The sequence below is a fragment of the Calidris pugnax genome, unplaced genomic scaffold (assembly GCF_001431845.1).
Source record: "Calidris pugnax isolate Ruff unplaced genomic scaffold, ASM143184v1 scaffold28, whole genome shotgun sequence".
NCBI classification, from domain to species: Eukaryota; Metazoa; Chordata; class Aves; order Charadriiformes; family Scolopacidae; genus Calidris; species Calidris pugnax.
In genome coordinates this window covers 10,284,915-10,303,323 of record NW_015090842.1, presented here as the reverse complement: position 1 = coordinate 10,303,323, position 18,409 = coordinate 10,284,915, and the positions used below count along the sequence as shown (strand labels likewise).

The 18,409-nt window shown below is 66.0% G+C and overlaps 4 protein-coding genes across 4 annotated transcripts in view; 1 reads left to right on the top strand and 3 right to left on the bottom strand.

Annotated features, from left to right (window-relative positions):
- Positions 1–4,424, bottom strand: part of SNTB2 (syntrophin, beta 2 (dystrophin-associated protein A1, 59kDa, basic component 2)) — a 7,810-nt gene extending 3,386 nt beyond the window's left edge. Inside the window, exon 1 of the mRNA XM_014942207.1 lies at positions 3,978–4,424. Coding sequence (XP_014797693.1) covers positions 3,978–4,410 — 433 coding nt within the window. The 5' untranslated portion in view covers positions 4,411–4,424. The remainder of the gene's footprint in view (positions 1–3,977) is intronic.
- Positions 4,425–5,211: 787 nt separating this feature from the next.
- On the bottom strand, positions 5,212–10,327 carry UTP4 (UTP4 small subunit processome component). Its single transcript, XM_014942213.1, has 16 exons — positions 10,110–10,327; positions 9,816–10,007; positions 9,618–9,702; positions 9,408–9,497; positions 9,075–9,283; positions 8,673–8,844; positions 8,501–8,592; positions 8,077–8,173; positions 7,618–7,682; positions 7,349–7,471; positions 7,041–7,200; positions 6,633–6,739; positions 6,319–6,414; positions 5,981–6,166; positions 5,712–5,822; positions 5,212–5,419 (listed from the first exon to the last, which is right to left on the bottom strand). The coding sequence occupies exons 1-16, from the start codon at positions 10,269–10,271 to the stop codon at positions 5,303–5,305; spliced, it is 2,064 nt and encodes a 687-aa protein (XP_014797699.1). The 5' UTR covers positions 10,272–10,327; the 3' UTR covers positions 5,212–5,302.
- A 37-nt stretch (positions 10,328–10,364) lies between these two features.
- CHTF8 (chromosome transmission fidelity factor 8) lies at positions 10,365–12,030 on the top strand. Its single transcript, XM_014942209.1, has 4 exons — positions 10,365–10,451; positions 10,841–10,873; positions 10,986–11,103; positions 11,187–12,030. The coding sequence occupies exons 2-4, from the start codon at positions 10,851–10,853 to the stop codon at positions 11,397–11,399; spliced, it is 354 nt and encodes a 117-aa protein (XP_014797695.1). The 5' UTR covers positions 10,365–10,451; positions 10,841–10,850; the 3' UTR covers positions 11,400–12,030.
- Positions 12,031–12,318: 288 nt separating this feature from the next.
- HAS3 (hyaluronan synthase 3) lies at positions 12,319–15,281 on the bottom strand. The gene is made up of 3 exons (XM_014942208.1): positions 14,661–15,281; positions 13,992–14,093; positions 12,319–13,884 (listed from the first exon to the last, which is right to left on the bottom strand). The coding sequence occupies exons 1-3, from the start codon at positions 15,279–15,281 to the stop codon at positions 12,961–12,963; spliced, it is 1,647 nt and encodes a 548-aa protein (XP_014797694.1). The 3' UTR covers positions 12,319–12,960.
- Between the last annotated feature and the right edge of the window lie 3,128 nt (positions 15,282–18,409).

Here is an 18,409-nt window from a genome sequence, read left to right as displayed (position 1 = left end):
GGGGGGTGTGTGTCTTCTCCCCACCTTGGCATGCATGGGGGGGTTGTAGGACCTCCCCAAGCCGCACCAGGGAGCTGAGCTTGTCCCCCAGCATGGTGCCACATGCAGTGGACAAGCAGTGGGGAAGGTGGCACCCTGCCTTCACACCCTAGGGGGGCATGGCAGCCCCGGAGAGCCCTGCAGACCAGGGTACGGCCCAGAGGGTCCCACCCTGCCCAGAGACGGAGGTGTCCCGAGCAGGAGACAGTCTCTGACAGCTCATCCCCGTTGCCGGCGCGGGCGTAGGAAAGGGAAGGCGGCACAGCACAATGGGGCCGGGCAGGAGGTCAGCCTGCAGCCCATCCTGACCCACCCCGGCCGCTGCGCTGCGGGGAGGATGGCACCGGCCAAGTTTCCAGCACCGCAGGCGAAGCCGACGGGTGAGCTGACCCCAGGGCTCCGCCGCTCATGCCTGCCAGCAGCCTCCCCCCCGCTGCACAGGACGAGGAAGAGGAGGGTTTGCAGCCAGGACATCCCGGCTCCACGCTCCTCTCCAGGCCAGGCAGGAAGGAAGGAGGCACCAGCTCCTGTTCCCCTTGGGATCGTCCCTCCCTGAGCGCACCACCCAGCCCGGCCAAAGTGGAGCCCCGGCGAGGGGCCAGCACCCCGAACCCCATCCCAGCTCTGGATGGGGCCAGCAGGAGCTGGTGGTGCTACCGCAGGGTCCCCAGCGCCCGCATCAGCCACCCCGCTCGGGGGGGAAAGCCAACGCCTTCAAAGATGTCAGGGAATGTCAGCGGAGCCGCCTGCCAGAGCTGGGATGAGGCCGCGCGGGACGACGTGCTGGGCCAGGCAGGAAAGCTGCGAGCGAGTGCCAACAGCAGCCGGGGACGCGGCGCCTGACGCCGGCGCTGGACCCTCGCCCGATGTGTGTCCCACCCCCCCGGACACGGCTCCCCAGCACGCACGCCATGAGAGGGTGGGCTGCCTGCCCCGAGCCCCAAAGGAGGGGACGTGCTGGGAACAGCAACGTCCACACCCCCCCACACACACACCCCCCCCCGGGGGTGCAGCAGGGAGTCGAAAACAAACAAAATAAAGCAAATAAAGCCGTCATCCGCCCCACAGTGATTTTTCAGGGAAAGAGAACACCCCGCTGCAGCCAGGCCAGCAGGCTTTGCTGGAGTGGGAGCGATGGTGGCGGTGGGGGCCCTGGGTCCCTGCTCTGGGACGGTCGTGCTGAGCCTGGACCCCATGGGCAAGCGCCTGCCCACGGCCCTGAGCTTCCCCACAGCAAATCCCACCCCCCCCCACGGGTGTGGGGGCTGACAGCAGCCCGTGGGGATGGGGAGCCCGGCCCCCCCCTGCCCTCCGGCTGGATTTGCTGATCCGAGCGGCGCGGCTGGGTGGGGATGTGCTGCCTTGTCCTTGCGCGGGCAGCAAACGAGTTAATATTAGCCTCCCCCGCCGCGCTGATCCCAGGATTACCGCCCTCCCCGCGCACCCCTAATCCCGCCGCCCGGCCGGGCAGGACAGGGCCGTGCTGCAGGGGCAGCAGCAGAGGCAGCAGCTCCCGCCCCGGGGCCGCTTGGCAGATGTTTGCCAGATGTGGGAGCTGCCTCCGGCAGCGGGCCCGGCAGCTCAGCACCCTCCAGCCAGCCCCCCAGTCCACGGTGCCAGGGCGAACCTCCACCGGGGCATGGCCACCACCTGCCTGAAGGCCAGGCTTGTCAAGAGCCCCTGGAGCAGGGAGAGCGAGAGGCCGAGCCACGGGGGCCTGGGCGCCGTGCTGGGGCGCTGCCGGAGGAGCGTGGGCTCGGTGGGGCCATGGCCATGCTGGTGGACCTCAGCAGGAGCTGGGACAGCTTGGTGTCATGGAAATCACACCCCAGCAGCGAGCGGATTCACAGGACCGTGCCTGCCGGTGGGGACAGTGACAGATCCAGCTCCCTGAAGCTACAGGATACTCAGGAGCATGGGGAGCCCCATGCTGGTGGGCACAAAACCGGCACCAGGGTGGTGGCACCTGCAACCAACTCTTCTGCTTCTGGTGAGCTGGTGGCCGGTGCACGGCCGCCCCGGCGCAGCTGCCGCCGCCCTGCCTATTGCGCTCACCACAGAGGAAACCCCGCCGCCGCCTGCACCCCTCGCCCGACCTGCCGCAGGAAGGCGGCTGCTCCGGCTGCACGGCAATGCTGGGTGAGCACCGGCCTTGCCAACTACCTGCACGGTGCCCGGACGGCATCGGTCCGTCCTCAGGGCCAGAGCCCCCTCCTGCCACCGGCACCCGGTGTAGGGGGGAAACACCACAGAGGTTCCCCCACATTTGCGGGTGGGTCGGCTCTTGCAACCAGCCTTCCTCTTTGCTGGCCGCTGGGCCTGCCCGTGTGCCGGCTGGCCGGCAGCTCTGCCCACAGCTCCCCCCCCCAGAGGCGGAAGGGCTCCCTTCCCCCCGTGCGCCGGAGCCTGCCGTGCACCCCAGGCACCCCGGAAGGAAGACACCCAACACGGGTCCCTGTGGTCAAACCCGGTGCCCAGGGCAAGGGCTGCCACTCCCACCGGGGTACCGGTGCAGGGCTGGTGATCCCACGCTCCACCACTGGCCCTGGCACCAGCCCACAAGCCCTGCCTGCCGGGGCAGTCACACCTCCAGGGGCTGGAGAGGAGGGATGGGGTGGGACAGTGGTGGCAGAGGTCTTTCCCAGCACCAGATGCCAGCTTGCCACCGGACCACCCCCCTGAGGCCGTAGGGCAGCTGTAGCCATGGGATGAAGAGACTCACAGCCCTGGTGGGAAGGGGCGGCTGCCGCAACGCCTGTGCCTGTGGCGGAAGCGAGGGACAAACAGGCCACGGGGCTGGAGCTCCTGTGGGACAGGATCAAACGGCCGGGCGGCGTGAGACAGGGGAAGGATGCGGCGGGGAGATGGCAACACCGGCATGAGGGAGCCATGGGGACTCTCGCTGCCCCCAACAGCAGACCCCGACCAGACGGGTGTTTAAAAGCCAAGCCCAACCCTGCGGGTCCACCTTGGCCCCCATAGAACCCCCGAGACGCACAGAGCCCCTCCGGGCTGGGTGCTGCCTTGCCAGGGAGCCCACGCACCCACCCACCCTCATGTCAGGAGTAGGTGGGCGAGTGGGAGCACCTGCCACCAGCTTCAGCCCACCCCAGCCACATCCATGGACAGATGGCCTCTCTAGGACACTGGGACGGCGTGGGTGACACCACAGACCTACATGGACCACCCTGACCCACGGCACAAGGGGCTCATGTCCTCCTGGGACATGGCACCCCACGGCACCAGCCCCGTGCCGCACGCCTGGGGCATGGCACCCCATGGCACCAGCCCCGTGCCGCACGCCAGCGGGCCAGGCGGGTCCTGCCCGAGCTTGTCGGGCTGCTGGGAAACAGGTCGGGCAGGAGCCGGCAGCTCCGCCACCTGTGCCACAGGCACCGAACCCACGGGACATGGGCAGACCCCAAACCCACCTCCCAAGGAGCCATAGCCCTCCCTGGGGACTCAGGGGGCACAAGAACCCACCCGTCTTAGGGGCTCCCTGTCCCCAGAGGTGCCACGGGTGACACCCTGTCCTGGGGAGCACAACGTATCTGGGGGACCCCAGGTGTGTCCCGGGGGTGCACAGTCAGCAGAGATGGCCAGTCCTTGTCCCCAGCTGGGATGGGTCCCCATCCCACCACAAGCAGGAGGACCCCGGCTGGGGAAGGGACACCCCTGTCCCCGTCGCAGGTCGGGACTCAGCACCGGGGCTGGGGGTTTTGGGTAGGGGACACACGTACCGTGACCGGGGTGGGGTGGGGGGAGTGGGGTCCCGCAACTGGAAAAGGGACCCACGAGGGATTCTGGGACCCCGGTGACAGAGGCAGGGAACTGTGGCGGGACTCGGTAACGGGGCGAGGGTCACCCGGGAGAGGAAGGAGAGAAGCTCAAGGGGCCGGTACCGTGGGCGGGGCGGGGTTGGGTTGGGTTAGCCGTACCTTCGAGGATGACCTCCCTCCCGGCTCGCTTGAGCGCCTGGACGGCTTGATCGTGGGTGGCATCCCGGAGATCGACGCCGTTAACGGCGAGGATGGCGTCGCCCAGACGGAGCGCCCCGCTCCGTTCCGCCGCCAGCCCCGGGAAGATCCGTGAGATGAGCACCGGCATACGATTCTCCCGACCTCCCTTGATGCTGATCCCGAGCCCTCCCGCCTCCGCTTTCACCACCCGCACCCTCCGCACGCAACCGGGCGCCGCCGCCTCCGCGTTGCCGTTAACCACGCCGTTAAGCGCCGCCGCCGCTTCGCCGCCTCCCGGTTCCGCCGTCAGGCTCAGCGCCTCCCCGCTCAGCTCCGCCGCCACCCGCACCCAACGTTCCCGCAGCAGCAGCTCCAGCAGCCCCGTTTTGCAAGCCCGGGTCCACACGGCCATGCCGCCGCTGCCGCCGCCGCTTGGCGCCGCGCACCGGGGGGAAGGGGGCGTGGCCTGGGGGGCGAGGGGGTGTGGCCAGAAGGCCACGCCCCCCGCCCGCATGGCGCGCTGCGATAGGCTGAGCGCTACGAGAGAGGCGGGGCTGGGACGCCCCTCCCCTCCCTCCGGCGCGGCCAATCGCTGCAGCGGCGGCTCAGCCGCCGCTGCAGCGATTGGCCGCGCCGGAGGGAGGGGCGATGAAGACACGCCCCCATCAATTTCCCGCCCCCGCGCTTCTTACCCCGCCCCGCTCTCCATTTCCCGGGCTCCGCTCCCCGGTTTGGACTCTTATTTTCAGGGCAGCGAGCCAGCAGCTGTTCCAAAAACCCTCATTTTCCCCCCGAGCCCCTTCCTCTGGGATGGGGGATGTGTCCTCTGGGGAAAGGAAAGCGTAGGGAGCCCCCGAATCCAACTCCCTGTCGTCGTCTGTCCCCTCTACTGCCAGGCTTCAGGAATAACTTGCCTTCAGGAGTAACTCCCAGGCCACAGGGAGAGCCCCAGTGGCCACCAAGCAACCCAGCTGCTGGCCAGCACAAGGAGAGAGAGAAGGCAAGACCAGGACCCGATGCTGCCCAGCAGAGCGGCCAGAAAGATGGCCCAGGAGATCTGGGGTGCTGCCTCGTCTCCTTTTGACCAGCACAGCACGGGAGTCCTCCAAGGTGGCTCCATCCTCATGCCCGGGGGCCAGCACCAACCTGACCTGCTGCTCCAACACCACGGAGCCCCCGCTCCCGCAGGGCAAGGATGAGCCCCGAGCCTGCATCTGTAGAGAACAGTGGGGTTTATTCCTACTCCCTTCCCTGGGAATGCAACACACACAGTTCCTCGCGGCTGGAAGCAGCTCATCCTGCCTTCAAGTGCCAAATTTCTTCTTTTGGATGGGCAGCGGCAGCTGGGTCTTGAAGTCCATGATGGGCCGCTCCACCATCACGAGGCAGTTCTCGTCCAGCAGATCAGCAAAGAGCAGGGGCTGTGGGACAGGGAGGGGGCAGGAGATCAGAGCGGGGTGCTGGCCCCCCTCTGCCTCGGCTTGCTGGGCTCGGCCATGCAGAGCTGCCCCACAGCTGGAGCCCATGAGATTGCAGCAAGTGGCTGCACCGTGACAGGGACTGAGATTGAGCTCTGCTCTGCCACTTGGGTGCCCGGCACTGGTACAGCACTAGGAGTCACTGGGCACAAGAGCAGGAGAGGCCACGGGCGCAAGGAACCCCCAGATCCCCCCTCCTCAACAACAGCACACCCGCGGTGACGCTTTCACCCACCTGGAACTTCTTGCAGATCTTGAAGGCGTGGAGCTGCCGCTGCCTGGCGGTCTCCGGGAGCTGCTTCAGGGTGCTCTGGTTCATCAGGAGGGCACTGTTGTCTGGCAAGGGCTGTGAGGAGAGCACAGAGCAGATGTGAGTACCACCATCACCTCAACCTTCCCTCTGCTCCTTCCCTCCATTCCCGGTGGGGACGGGGACAGCTGGACTGGGCAGGGGAGATGCCCTGCACACAAACCCAGCCCTCCCGAGCAGGCACACAGGCTCACCAGGGACTTGTCGAGGACGCAAAACATGTAGATGTCGTGGAGCAGGATGTGTGAGGGGTTCTTGGGGTTGAAGGTGATGTGGGTGATGGGCGAGTCTCTCTCCAGCCAGTCCTTGTGTAGCCCCTGGTTCTGCACCGTGCGGCTCCAGGCCGTGTACTGCTTCTCGGGGATGCTGAACTCAAACAGCTGGAGAGGGGAGGCAGAACGGCTCGTGAGGTCTCGTCCTCCCCAGCATCGCCCTGAGCTGCAAGCTCTCCAGCCAGAAAGCCCCGAGGCCAAGGAGAGAGCCACGGGGAAGGGACGAGAGCCATGAGGGCTGCAACTGGGAGATCTCCTACCTGCTGGTCCGAGTAGGAGATAACGAGGTTGTTGGTGACGGGGTGGATGGCGAGGGCTGTCACCGCGCAGTCGTACGTGGGCACCGTGCAGTGATGCTGCAAGGCAGGAGGACAGCACACTGACGGGAGCAACCAGGGCCCGCTCCCACCTCCCCTTCCCACACGCCCACCCCCAGCCCTGCTCCAGAGATGCAGCCATCGCTTGCGGGGAGGGGTCCCCACGCACCAAGCCCTCCCTCACGCAGCCTCCCCCTCCCCAAGCCAGGAGGGCAGTGGGGTTCATCCCCGCAGCGCCCTCCAGCACCTGCCCCTACCTTGAAGCATTTCAGGTTGTAGATGTGGATTGCCCAGTCCCCGCTGACTGCGGCCAACCAGTGCCCGTCTGCGCTCACTGCCAGCAGGTAAACGGCCTCGGGGCACCCTGTGGAGACACCCTCCCTGGCTGTAATGGGTGCTCAGGCCTGCAAAGAGCCCTGGATCCACCCCCAAGGGATGTCCAGACCCACAACTCCCCTGCCCATCTGGGTACCCCAAACTCCCCAACCTGTGTCAGGCCACGAGGGTGGCACCAACACAGGGCAGAGGCTGCCAGAGCCTCACATACCCCAGGAGAGGAGAGGGGGGACACGCTTGGCCCTGTACACCCCTCTGCACCCACAGTGGGGATGGGACACGGAACCCAGGGACCCCCAGCACCCCCCCAGCTCCCCCCCAGCCCAAACCTGATGGCGGCCGAAACGTGTGCAGGTGTTTGCAGCCCCCCGGCTCCAGCAGCTGCAGGACGTGGACAGAGCCTCGAGCAGAGGCGACGAAGAGGCGGCTGGAGTCAGCGGAGAACTGGAGCTGATAGGCCGGTAGCAGCAGCTTGGGCACTTTGGGGACCTACAAGGGAGTAAAAGCAGCGCTGGCGGCCACCTACCACTGCCACCCTTGAGCTCCCCTTGAGCAACCCTGGCCATGCCAGCCCCCCAGAATCCTACAGCCACCCGCCAGCCTCCCTGGCAGTGGGGCAGCCTGTTGCCCTCCTCACCTTCTTGACACTGACGCTGTCGCCCTCGTACCGCACTTGGTAGAGGTGGAAGCGGGAGGCTGTGGAGTAGGCGACCCAGCTGCCACAGGGCGAGACGCAGCTGCAGTAGATGTGCTCCGGACCCTGGAAACACAGAGGGGCCGAGTGGGGTCTGTGAGATCCCCTGGCAGCCTGGCACACACGGCACAGCTGTCAGAGGGAGAGCAGAGGCTGCCAAGCCCCATCCAGCAGCGGGGCAGGCACCAAGGCGGACCCTGGCTCAGTCTTACCTTGCTTTTGAGCTGCACGAGGTGCTCAGGCATGCGGCACAAGGGAAGGACCTCGCCATCCTTTCCTGGGATGACAAGAAACCATATGGCACATCAGCGACAGTGGCAAAACCACCCAGGTCCTGTCGAGCAGCAGGAGATCCCAAGGGAGCAGTGCCCAAAGGAGAGCTCAGACCTTCCCCAACCTCCCCCAAGGCTGAACTTCTCAGGACCTGGCCCAGTTCTGCTGGAAGCACAAGGACAGCCTCACAAGAGCTGTGTGGCCCATGCCCAGGTACACACCATTCTGGGAAACGGCCACCCTCTGGCCACCACGCCAGCACAGGGCTGTAGGGAGGAAGGGGCCTGGGCTAAACGATCCCTCTGCTGCCCAAGCACAAGACAGTTCATGCCCAAAATCCTTCAGGCAGCGTGAGCTCTGCCACAAGGCTTGTATCAGAGCTGAGCCTCGCAACTCACCAGTCTTGTTGGTGGAACCAAGTCTCCAGAGCTCCAGGTGCTGGGAGAACTGGAAGAGAAGGAGCCTGGCTTTCCTGGCACAGGAGACAAGGCGTCGCTGCGTGCAGAAATGGGCAGACTGTCATGAACCCGCAGCCTGGCAGAAAGGGCTAGACCAAAGCCGAAATGCCCTGGGGTGCTAGAGACTCCAGGGCGGGGAAGGGGAAGGACTGGGTCCCGTGGGATAGGAGCGTGGAGATGGGAGGCCCAGCAGGACCAGCAAGACGAGCTTGCCAACTTCTACCCTCTCGCCCGCTCCAGACTCGCCAGGGCCAGGGAGGGGTCCCAACGGGGCAAGGAGGGCCAGCTTTCTCCCACAGGAAGAGCCAGCCCCTGCCATCCTGCCTCGCCAGGCGTGAGACCTCCCCCTCAGAGTGGCACTCACGTGGGGGAAGGTGAATTTGCGGAGCGCTGCCTCGTAGCCCTTCTTCTGTACCTTCTCCATCAGTGGGCGGATCACCAGCTGGGCATCCAGGCCTGGAAGCCAAGCAGAGGTCAACTGAACCAGTACTGGGGGGAGAGACCCAAGCCCTCCTCGTGACCATGGCCAGTCCTACCCCCAGAGATGAGAGCCGTCGAGCTGTGCGCCACGGCTCGCACGTCATGGGTGTGATGCTGGAAGGGCTTTGTCCGCACCCAGCGCTTCTCCAGGCTGCCCATCTTCACCGGCAGCAGCTGAAACTGGTAGGTGGCCCCCGTTGAGGTGCCCACGACGATGCTGTCCTCCTTCTGGTGAGAGAAATGGGGTTTCTCAACCCGAGGTTTCCCAAAGACCCCAGGATTTTTGGGTGCAGACCAGGAAGAACAAGAGGGCAGCACCAGGAGGCAGGCAGGGACCAGCACCCCCTCTCCCAGCCCAGTGAGCCAGGCAGCTCCCACTCGAGCACCTCCAGCCCAGCACACAGGAGCCCAGACAGGCCCCAGCAACTTTGGGGGGGTACTCAGGGGGGCTCACCTACCTCTGACACAGACAGCGAGAGGACGGCTGAGGTGCTGACAGTGTGGGACTCCTGCAGTGTCCCTCGTTCCCAATCCCAGAACTGCACCCTCCCAAAGGAGTCCGAGGTGACAACGGTGCCGCTCGAGAGGAAGGCGATGCTCCACACGATGCACTCGCGCTGCACCTTGTGCACGTGGTAGTTCACCATGACCCTCTGGACAGTCTGGCCTGAGATGACAGTCAGGGGTGTCAAAGGGACAACACCCCCTCCCCAGAGCACGGGGTGGGGTGGTACTGATGGTCCCCCCGGGGCAGGGAACAGGCTGGGCTCACCCCTCAGGGTGGGAATTACCTGAACTGACGTCAAACACGCGGAGGATATCGATGGAGCCGGCTGCTATGTGAGTGTCCGACGGGTGCCAGGAGAGGCACAGGATGCGGCCTGAGGGGAAAGAAGATCCAGGTGTGACCCTGTGGACTTGCAGCCCCTCTGTCATCAAGGCCAGGGCAGCAGGACAGACAGGAGGGACAGCAGGACGATGCCACTGCAGCACCGACTCACCTTTCCGCCTGTCCAGGTTCCGCTCAAACTGGATCCCCCCCGGCACGACTTGGAAGAGCTTAACGGAGCCGTCCTCGCAGCCGATCTGTGGGGAGGCTGGACTCAGCCTCGGTGGGGCAGGAGAGCCCTTTTCGGGGAGGGTGGGGGAGACACCCCCATCCCAATCCCAGCCCCCGTCCCCTTCCCGGCCGCACTCACCGCCAGCTGTGTGCCGCTGCTGTTGGCCGCCATGCTCCAGATGGGTCCCCCGCCTCCATCGACCGACCGGGCCACGCAGAGCCGGGACAGGTCATACTCGGTGATCTCCCCGCCGAGGCCAGCACCGAAGAGCCGGTCCCCCGCCGTCCAGCACAGCGCTTCCACCGACCGGCTTTCGTGCCCGGGGATCACCTGGGGAGGGATACCTGTTACCCGACGCCCGGCCCGGTACGGCCCCCTATAGCCCGGTACGGCTCGGTATAGCCCGGTACGGCCCAGGCGAGACCCCCTCACCTTCTCCTGGAAGTAGTTGGCGGCGAAGTTGTAGACCTCGACGGCGCCGTCGGTGCGGGCCAGAGCCAAGCGGCGGCCGTCGCGGGGCTGGCAGGCCAGGCAGCGGACGCCGGCCGGCACCAGGCCGAAGAACCGCACCCGGTGCACCTCGAACTCCCCCATCCCGCAACCGGGCCCCGGTCCCGACCCCGCTCCGCCCCGCGCACCACCCCCACGTGCGCCCGGCGCACCCGGAAGCGGAAGTGGTGGCGGGAGGGCAGACACCGGAAGAGGAAGCAGACTCTGCGCGTCGCGGCGGGAGATTCGGAGGCTGCGGGGAGGCGGCTCCGGCTCGGCCGGAGGGTACGGGAGCGGGGCTCGGGGGAGCGGGACGGGGCTCGGCGGGGCGGGAAGGACTATGCCGGGAGTGGGAGACGGGAAGGGCCTGGCCAGCGGCCCGGTTGCCCCGGCCCAGTCCCGCAGCACCGGGGCCGCTGGAGGGCACCAGCGCCCCGCGTAACGGCGGCCCGGGGTGGGGGGGAGGGGGGGGGGCTGCATGGTCCGGGGGAGGGGTGTCTGGGCATGGGAGTCTGTGGGACGTGGGGACAGCACTAAGGACCGAGAGAGAATACCGGGGAAAGCCTCGGGCCCGGGGGGCTGGAGGCTCTTTGGGGGCTCCCGGTGCAGCACGGCCTGTCCTCCCCGCCTTCTCTCCCCCGGACGCTGACCGTGTCTCTGCCGGTACTTTGCAGGGCCCGGAGCATGGTGCAGATCGTCGTCTCCAGGTGAGGCCCCAGCAGGCTGTGCAGCCCCAGAGGGACTGATCCTGCCCCCGGCAGCGCCCGGGCCCCAGGCAGGGTTTGAGCCGCTGGGTGAAGCTGCCTCTCTTTCCCACAGGGAGGGTGCTGGAGGCCTGGCGGAGTGGGTGCTGGTGGAGCTGCAGGGCGAGGTTGAGCCCCGGCAGAGCGCTGGACTAGCGGGGAGCCTCCTGGGGGACCTGCACTACACCCGGGAGGTGAGGCAGCCCACCGCCACCTTACAGCCCTGGCAGCCAGGGGCCCTCCCGCCATCACCCTCCCCTTCTGCTTCTCTCTCCAGGGGGTCCCCGTGCTCATCGTGGGCCACCACATCCTCTACGGGAAGGTGGTGCAGCTGGAGAAGCCCTTTGCTGTCCTGGTGAAGAAGGGAGCTGGCGAGCCTGACCCCGCAGGAACACACACCCACTACACCGTCACCGCCCTCATCAAAACCAAGCTCCTCTTCAAAACCCGCCCCAAGCCCATCATCACCAATGTGCCCAAGAAAGTCTGAGGACTTGAGCCAGCAGGTGTGAGCTCTGTGCTGCAGCCAGGGCTCAGGGAGATGCAGGGTCAGCCATGGCCTTGTCCCTACCTCTGGCCAGCTCAGGATGATGGGTCCAGTGTCCCGGCACCCAGAGCCCTTCCTGGCTTGCTCTGGGGCACAAACCTAGCTGCTATCCTGGGTGAGATGGGTCCTGGTGGGTGGTGACCTCCTCTGAGCTTGGACAGGGCTGTCCTATCCCAGGGGCTGCTCTCAGTGTCCAGTCTCATCAGTTCCCGGTGAGCTGCCAGCTTTCCCTGTCCTCCTGCCTATGGTGGGGACCCATGGTGGTGCTAGCACATGGACTGTTCTCCCTGCCACTATATGTCCCCCTCTAAAAGCACCCCTGGGCTCCCCCCCCAAGGTGTCACAGCAGACCAGGGCCACCAGCCTCTTCTCCACATACTGCTTTTTTCTGTGTGCAAGTCTTTATTTTGACAAATCCGTCAGGATATAAAAACAGACTTTTCCAAAATATGAAAAAAAACCCGCAGGTTAAAAAATAAATAGATTTACAAACAATTAGCAATAAGTATGAATACCAAAGAGCTACAAAAGTCTTCTAAAAAACCTCGTATTAAATTAAACAAAGCAATCTAAATGCTCAGTTGTAGAAAGGTTCTTAAGCCCTGAAAAAAAAAAGAGGGCCCAGGGGAGACGACTGGGTGAATTCCCTAGGGAGGGGAAAGGTTGGGAACCGGCTCTTCCCCGCCCTCCTCTGCATGCCCGAGCCCAAAAACCAGTGTCTCCCCGCTGTCTAGACAGACGCCGAGGAAGGCAGCGGGGTGGGTAGGATGGGGCCAAGCCATGGCCCCGTTTTCCCCTGTTTCTACGTGCCGGGGTCCCCCCCTTTGGCTCTTTGGCAAAGCTGAAGGGAGGTGCTGCCCTCCCGGGGCAGCCGGCCCCCCCTGAAAGGGGCTGGAGGGAGCCACGGGGGGGCTCCCCGTGGGTACGTGCCCGCACATACGACAGTGGTGGTGGGGCAGAGGCAGAGCAGCACCAGCCAGCGGTGCCAGCACAGCGCCGGACGGAGACGGTGCCTCGTGGGGCCATTTTGCCCATAGCACCGTGGAGGGGGACCGTGAAGTCCCCAAAGAAAGCACCGAAGTGGGGTAGGGGGGAGGATCCAGCCATGGCCATGGGGTGGGGGGAGCCTGGCCAGCAGCGCTCCGCACAGCACAGCCCGCCAGGATGCTCAGTTTAAAGCACAGAAAGGGGGGGACGGGGACGCTGCCGTCACCCTCACAGCACCAAGGCTGTCCCCGAGCCCGGTGACGGGCAGCCCCGGCTCAGCCTCTCCCCAGCCAGCAGCCTGCTTTGTACAGAAAAAAAAAAATAAAATAAAAAGAAAATAATTAGGAAAAAAAAAACCCCAACAGCAAAAAGAGCAAGACTTGATCAGAAAACGCCACGGCGGGCGCGCTCAGCGCTGCCCAGCACCCAACGGCTCAGTGCCGGCTGCACCGGGGCTGGTGGCAGGCAAGGAGGGGACCGGTAGCTGTCACCCCCCGTCCCCGGGGCCACCCCGCAGTCAGACCTCGGCGAAGGCCAGCCCGCACTGCTCCTGCCGCTTGCCGCAGCGGCGGGCGACGATGGCCAGGTAGAGGGTGAGCAGGGCCACCCAGTAGCAGGCGTAGAGGATGGCACCCGAGACGAGGAAGGCCACCTCGGTCTCGCTGAAGAGGTCCTGGCTGTAGGCGGTGTAGGCCAGCCCGCCCAGCAGCACAGCCACCCACACCGACACCGGCAGCAGCCCCACGAAGTTAACCACGATGGTCCGGCGCCCCGACGTGCCCCAGCCCGACTTGTTGATGGTGGCGATGGCGAACATCTTGGCGGGCAGCAGGCTGGACATGTAGAGGAGGGCGTAGAGGGACATGAAGATCATCTCGGCGTTGCCCCGCAGGAAGCAGGCGTAGGTGGCCTTGATGATGCCCACCAGCTGCACCGTCAGCAGGAAGAGGAGGATGTTCCAGATGCGGCCCCGGTAGAAGAGCTGGATGACGGTGGCGATGAGGAAGAAGGGGAAGAAGCCGGTCACCACCGACTCGTAGGTCATCCAGAGGTGGTGCTTGTGGAACCACAGAGCGTTGTAGAGCCACTCGCGGAAGTAGGACTTGCTCCAGCGGGTCTGCTGGTTGAGCCAGCGCAGGTAGCGGGTGGGAGTCTCCGTCAGGCACTTGGAGCGAGCCGTGTACTTGGTCTGGTAGCCCAGGCTGAGCACGCGGTTGGTGAGGTGCCGGTCATCCCCGAAGCTGCATTTGCTGCCCAGGAAGGTTTGGTGGTACCAGTCCTCGAGGAACTGCTGCAGCAGGGCGTTGCGGTACATGCCCAGGGGCCCGCTGATGCACTGCACGCAGCCGAAGTAGGACTGGCAGGCGCGCTCCACGTTGAAGGCCATCCAGTACCGCACGCTGCTCAGGAAGGAGATCCACGAGTCGTACTTGTTCAGGATCTGGGGAAGGGATGGATGTCAGCTCTGGCACCACTGCAACCCCCTCCCCCTCCCCAACCCCCAGCACTCTTGCCACCCTGGAGTGCCTTCCATCATGGCCATGGTACCTGGACATCGCCGCCAACGCCACCGACACGGGGGTCAGCCTCCAGGATGCGGAGCATCTCAGCAGTGCAGGCGGGGTCCAGCACCGTGTCTGAGTCACACACCTGGGGGGCAGAGGGAACGTCGAGCCCCGCTCCTGCCGCCCACGCGCGCCCGGCAGACAGCCCAGCCCGCAGCCGGGCAAGCCCGAGCCACGGCCGGCGAGACGAGGCAGAGCTCCGGAGACCGGCAGGCGGTGGCAGGGAGCGGAGCGCCCCGCAGTGCCCGGCCACTGCTGCCCCAGGCCACCCAGCCCCACCACATGCTCCAGCCGCTGGCACCACGGTGGGACCTGCCCTGACCACCACCCCTCGCCCACATGTGGGAGCCTGGCACCCCGCACCGTGCCACACTGTCCCATGAGGTGACACCAGCCTGGGGCAGGGGATGCACCAAGGAGGTGATGCGAAGCCCTCAGGGGCAGCGGTGCAGGCAGGGCCACCCCGGTGGGGCTTCACCCCCTCAACCCCAGTGCTGGTGGCTTGCCATGTGCACCAGGCTCCATGTGCTGCCATGGGCTCATGGAGCTGCTCCTCTTCCTCCTCCCGCAGCCCCTCTGCCCGGCCATGTGTGCAGGGTGCTCACTGCCTGCATCCCCCTCCCACCCACACTCCCCCAGCCCATGCATCCACCTGGATGTAGTCCACGGAGTCTCCGAGCGCCCGGAAGGCTGTGTACATCACCTCCCGCTTCCCGCCCCACTTCTGGAGGATGCAGGAGTAGGTGGTGCCCCGCACCAGCGCCTGGACGCGGGCCAGCCCTTCCCGCAGCCCGGCCTCTGTCTCCCCCTCGCCCAAGGCGTGGAAGTTGCTCCTCCAGATGTAGCTGCCCGAATGCTCTGAGCCCATCACGTCGTGGAAGATGTCCAGCATGTAGGTGTCATCGGGGCCGTTCCCGTCCACCACCATCACTACTTTGAGGTCAGGGAAGGCGATGCGCTTGACGGAGCGTAGGCACTTCTTCAGGTAGTCGGGATCCTCCTGGTAGGCAGCGATGCAGAGGGCCACCGAGCGCCCCAGCCGCACCGGCCGCCCCTCGTCCCGCATGCGCCGGTGCTCCAGGAAGGCGAAGAGGCTCTGGATGAAGAGGTGCAGCCCCAGGATGGCCCCGTAGAGCCCAAAGGAGAGGTAGTGCTTCTCCGTGTGGATGAACTGGTACCCCGTGACGTAGGCGGCGAGGATGCCCCCCAGCACCGCCAGGGCGAAGAGGCTGGTCCCGACAACGCGCAGGGCCGTTGAGAGGCTCACTGGCATCTAGGGGGGGACCAGGCAGTGTCAAGGGGACAGCCCACACCAGGACTCACTGCCTGGCTCCCCAGAAGGTGAAAGCAGGGGGACCCCACTTGTCTGCTGCCGAATTGCCACCCTGTCCCTCACTGGTCACCGGTTTGGGGGCGAGACCTTCCCAGCGCATCCATGGGGTCAGGAGAGGTGTGGGGGTCCCGAGCATCCCACTGTGTGTGGTGCCTGCACCCACTGCCCACCCTCATCCAGCCGAGCAGGGACACAGCTGCTCCCGGGGCCCCGGTGGTGGCCAGGCACGGGGCCGGGCTGGAGGACAGGGAAGGGCACGGGGACATCGGGGACCCAGACCCAGAGTGTGGGCAGGGGAGAGGCCCTGCCAGGGCACAGCCACCCAGAACCCCCCGACCTCCTGCGGCAGGGCCCCCCAGAAGCGGGGGCGGCAGCTCCCAGACCCCCACCCTCCTGCAGGATGGGGGACCCGGGGACAGGCGGTGCAGGCAGCATGGGCAGGCAGCGCAGGCAGCGGGCACCAGCTCCCGCCCGGCAGCAGCGGGGACTGCAGAGCGGCACAGCGGGGCACGGCCGCGGGGCGGGGGGTGCGGGGGTGCAGGCAGGGCACCGCAAGCGAGGGGGTGCAGGCAGGGGGGCACGGGCAGGTGAGGGGGTGCAGGCAGGTAAGGAGGGGGGGGTGTTGCATGAACACGTGAGGGGGTGCAGAGCTACGGGCAGAACCAACCCCTGGGACCCCCGTGCCACCGGCAGGATCTCTAACCCAAAGCCCTCCTCAAACAACTCCCTATAGATCAGGGGCTCAGGGACTTGTCTCAACAAATTTGACCACCTTTCTGGCTGCTGCTGGAAAATCCGCACTCTGTCAGGGTCTTTCTTGCTGCTGCTGCTGCCGGAATCATGATCATGAGGGCTTTTTTGTCTTTTAGTAGTTTATTTTCTTAGGTTTTTAGGATTACTCTTTTACCTGCCCTCAGTCTGTGTTTTCCATTCCTTTAGAGCCCTCCCTGGAGACTTCAGCCTGCAGGAATCTCTCACCCATCATGGAGGTCACCACGCTGGCACTCAGCAGTCACCCTCAGCTGCGGGTTCCTCTCTTCCTGCTTTTCCTGATACTCCACCCCATGACCACAGCTGCAAACATCACCACTGTTGTGCTGGTGGTGGCTGAGCACCGCCCGCAGCCCGCGGGGGCCCCGCCCGGCACCGGCACCGGCGGCACCACCGCTACCGGCACCGGCACGCGACCCGCGGGGACCCCCCGCTCGGTACCGGCAGCACCTGGCACCGTCCCCAGCCCCGCACTGCGGGAGCGATGAGCGGCACCGGCAGCGGCATCACGCTGCACCGGCACCGGCAGCGGCATCACCCGGCGCGGTAGAAGGCGCCGCGGGCACCGGCACAGCGCCGCACCGGGGACCGGCCACGGCTCTTCATCCAGAACAGCCCTGGGCCACCCGGGGACACCTCGGAGTCACCCCCTGCCACCTCCCGGGACCACCCCTCTGTCCCCCCGCCCCACTCTCAGGGTCCCTCTCATGATGCCCACGTGTAACGTGTCACCTCCCCGTGCTACCGTGTGTCCCCCCACCGTGGCTATGAGCCACCTGGGGATGCCCAGGGCCTGCCCTGCCGTGTCACGTCGTCCCCACGGCTGGTGGGTGCCAGGGCAGAACCAGGGCCACCCTGGGGACAGCGACTCTGTGCTGATCACACACAATGTCCCCGTGCTGAGCTGATAGCAGGGAACAAACAGCCCCGGAAAGGGACCACACTGAGTCCAGAGGAGCTGCAGCCTCAGCTTTAGGCTCAAATCCCACACTTTTGGGTTCCTAACCCTGATACGAGCCATCATCTCCTGCTGGGCTGGGAGCCGGGTGCCAGGGGATGCCAGGATCAAGCCTGGACTCTCCCAGCCCCAGGAGCCGGGAAAGAGGCAGGAGGACCCCAAGCCAGGTGGATCCCCCTCAGCTGAAACCCCCAGCACCGTGGTGATGCCAACTGGAAACTCCCCACCATAGGTGTTGGAGCAGCACGCAGAGCTGGTGCCAGGGGACCGATGAGCCTGGGGACAGCAGGGACACGCTGGGACCCACAGCACGACCGGCGGTGCTCCCACATGGCCCAGCTGAGCCCTGGTGGGGCACAGAGGGCCCTGGTAGGGTCACAGCTGGCATGGTCACGCCTGTGCCACCACTGCTGTGCTGCCGGGGGCACACAGGGTCACCACAGCTGAGGGTGCCCACCTGAAGAAAGCAGGGGAGGGGACAGGGAGCAAGGGCAGTGTGTCCCCACCCTGCAGCCCTCCCCAGTGCCCCTCAGAGGGGGACCCAGCCCCAGAGTTGCCCCACGGCTCCTTACCTTCCGGTGTGCTGGCCGCTTGCTGGGCGTCTCTCCCCGCTGCCGGCCAGTGACTGGCCCCAGGAGCACCGCCCGAGGTGGAAACCAAACTCTCTCCTCCAGCACAGCCATCTCCTTGTTCCCCACAGCAGGACAGCCAGCCAGCGCCCGGCCAGCGGCATCAAAAGAGACTTTTCATTCAAAAACCATCCTCCGATGCTTGCGGCAGGCCCCGGGGAGGCACAGCCGGTACGGCAGCATCCTGGTGCGTGCCCGTGTCCCGGCACCGGCACCGGCGTGGTCTGGCGGCAGCGAGAGCGAGGAGGAGCGCTCGGCCGCCGCTGCTCTCCGGCGAGGACAATGCGCTCCCCGCTGTCCCTGCACACCCGGCCAAGCGGCACGGCACGGCACGGTGAGGTGCAGGCCTGGTGCAGGCGGCTTTGCTGGGGGTGGAGACACAGCCTGGCACCCTCAGCCTCGCAGGGAAGGGGGGTGCTGGGCCCCCCACACCATCCAGCACTGCACGGTGCAGCCGGGACACACGTACCCACAGCTGCCCACAGCTGGGAAAGGGATGCCCAGTGCGAGGGGGTTGCCCAGCGAGGGGGGCTCCAAGCTGGGTCCCCAAGGTGTCCCTCTGGTGTGACCCCAGCCCTGCTCCCCACTCCCGGAGGGTACACAGCAGATCCCAGTGTAGGAGTGGGGTCCGTGGTGCTGCAGCACCCATGGGGGCTGTCCTGGCCAGAGGTAGAGAGGTGACCCCAATGCTGGGATGTCCTCAAGCACGC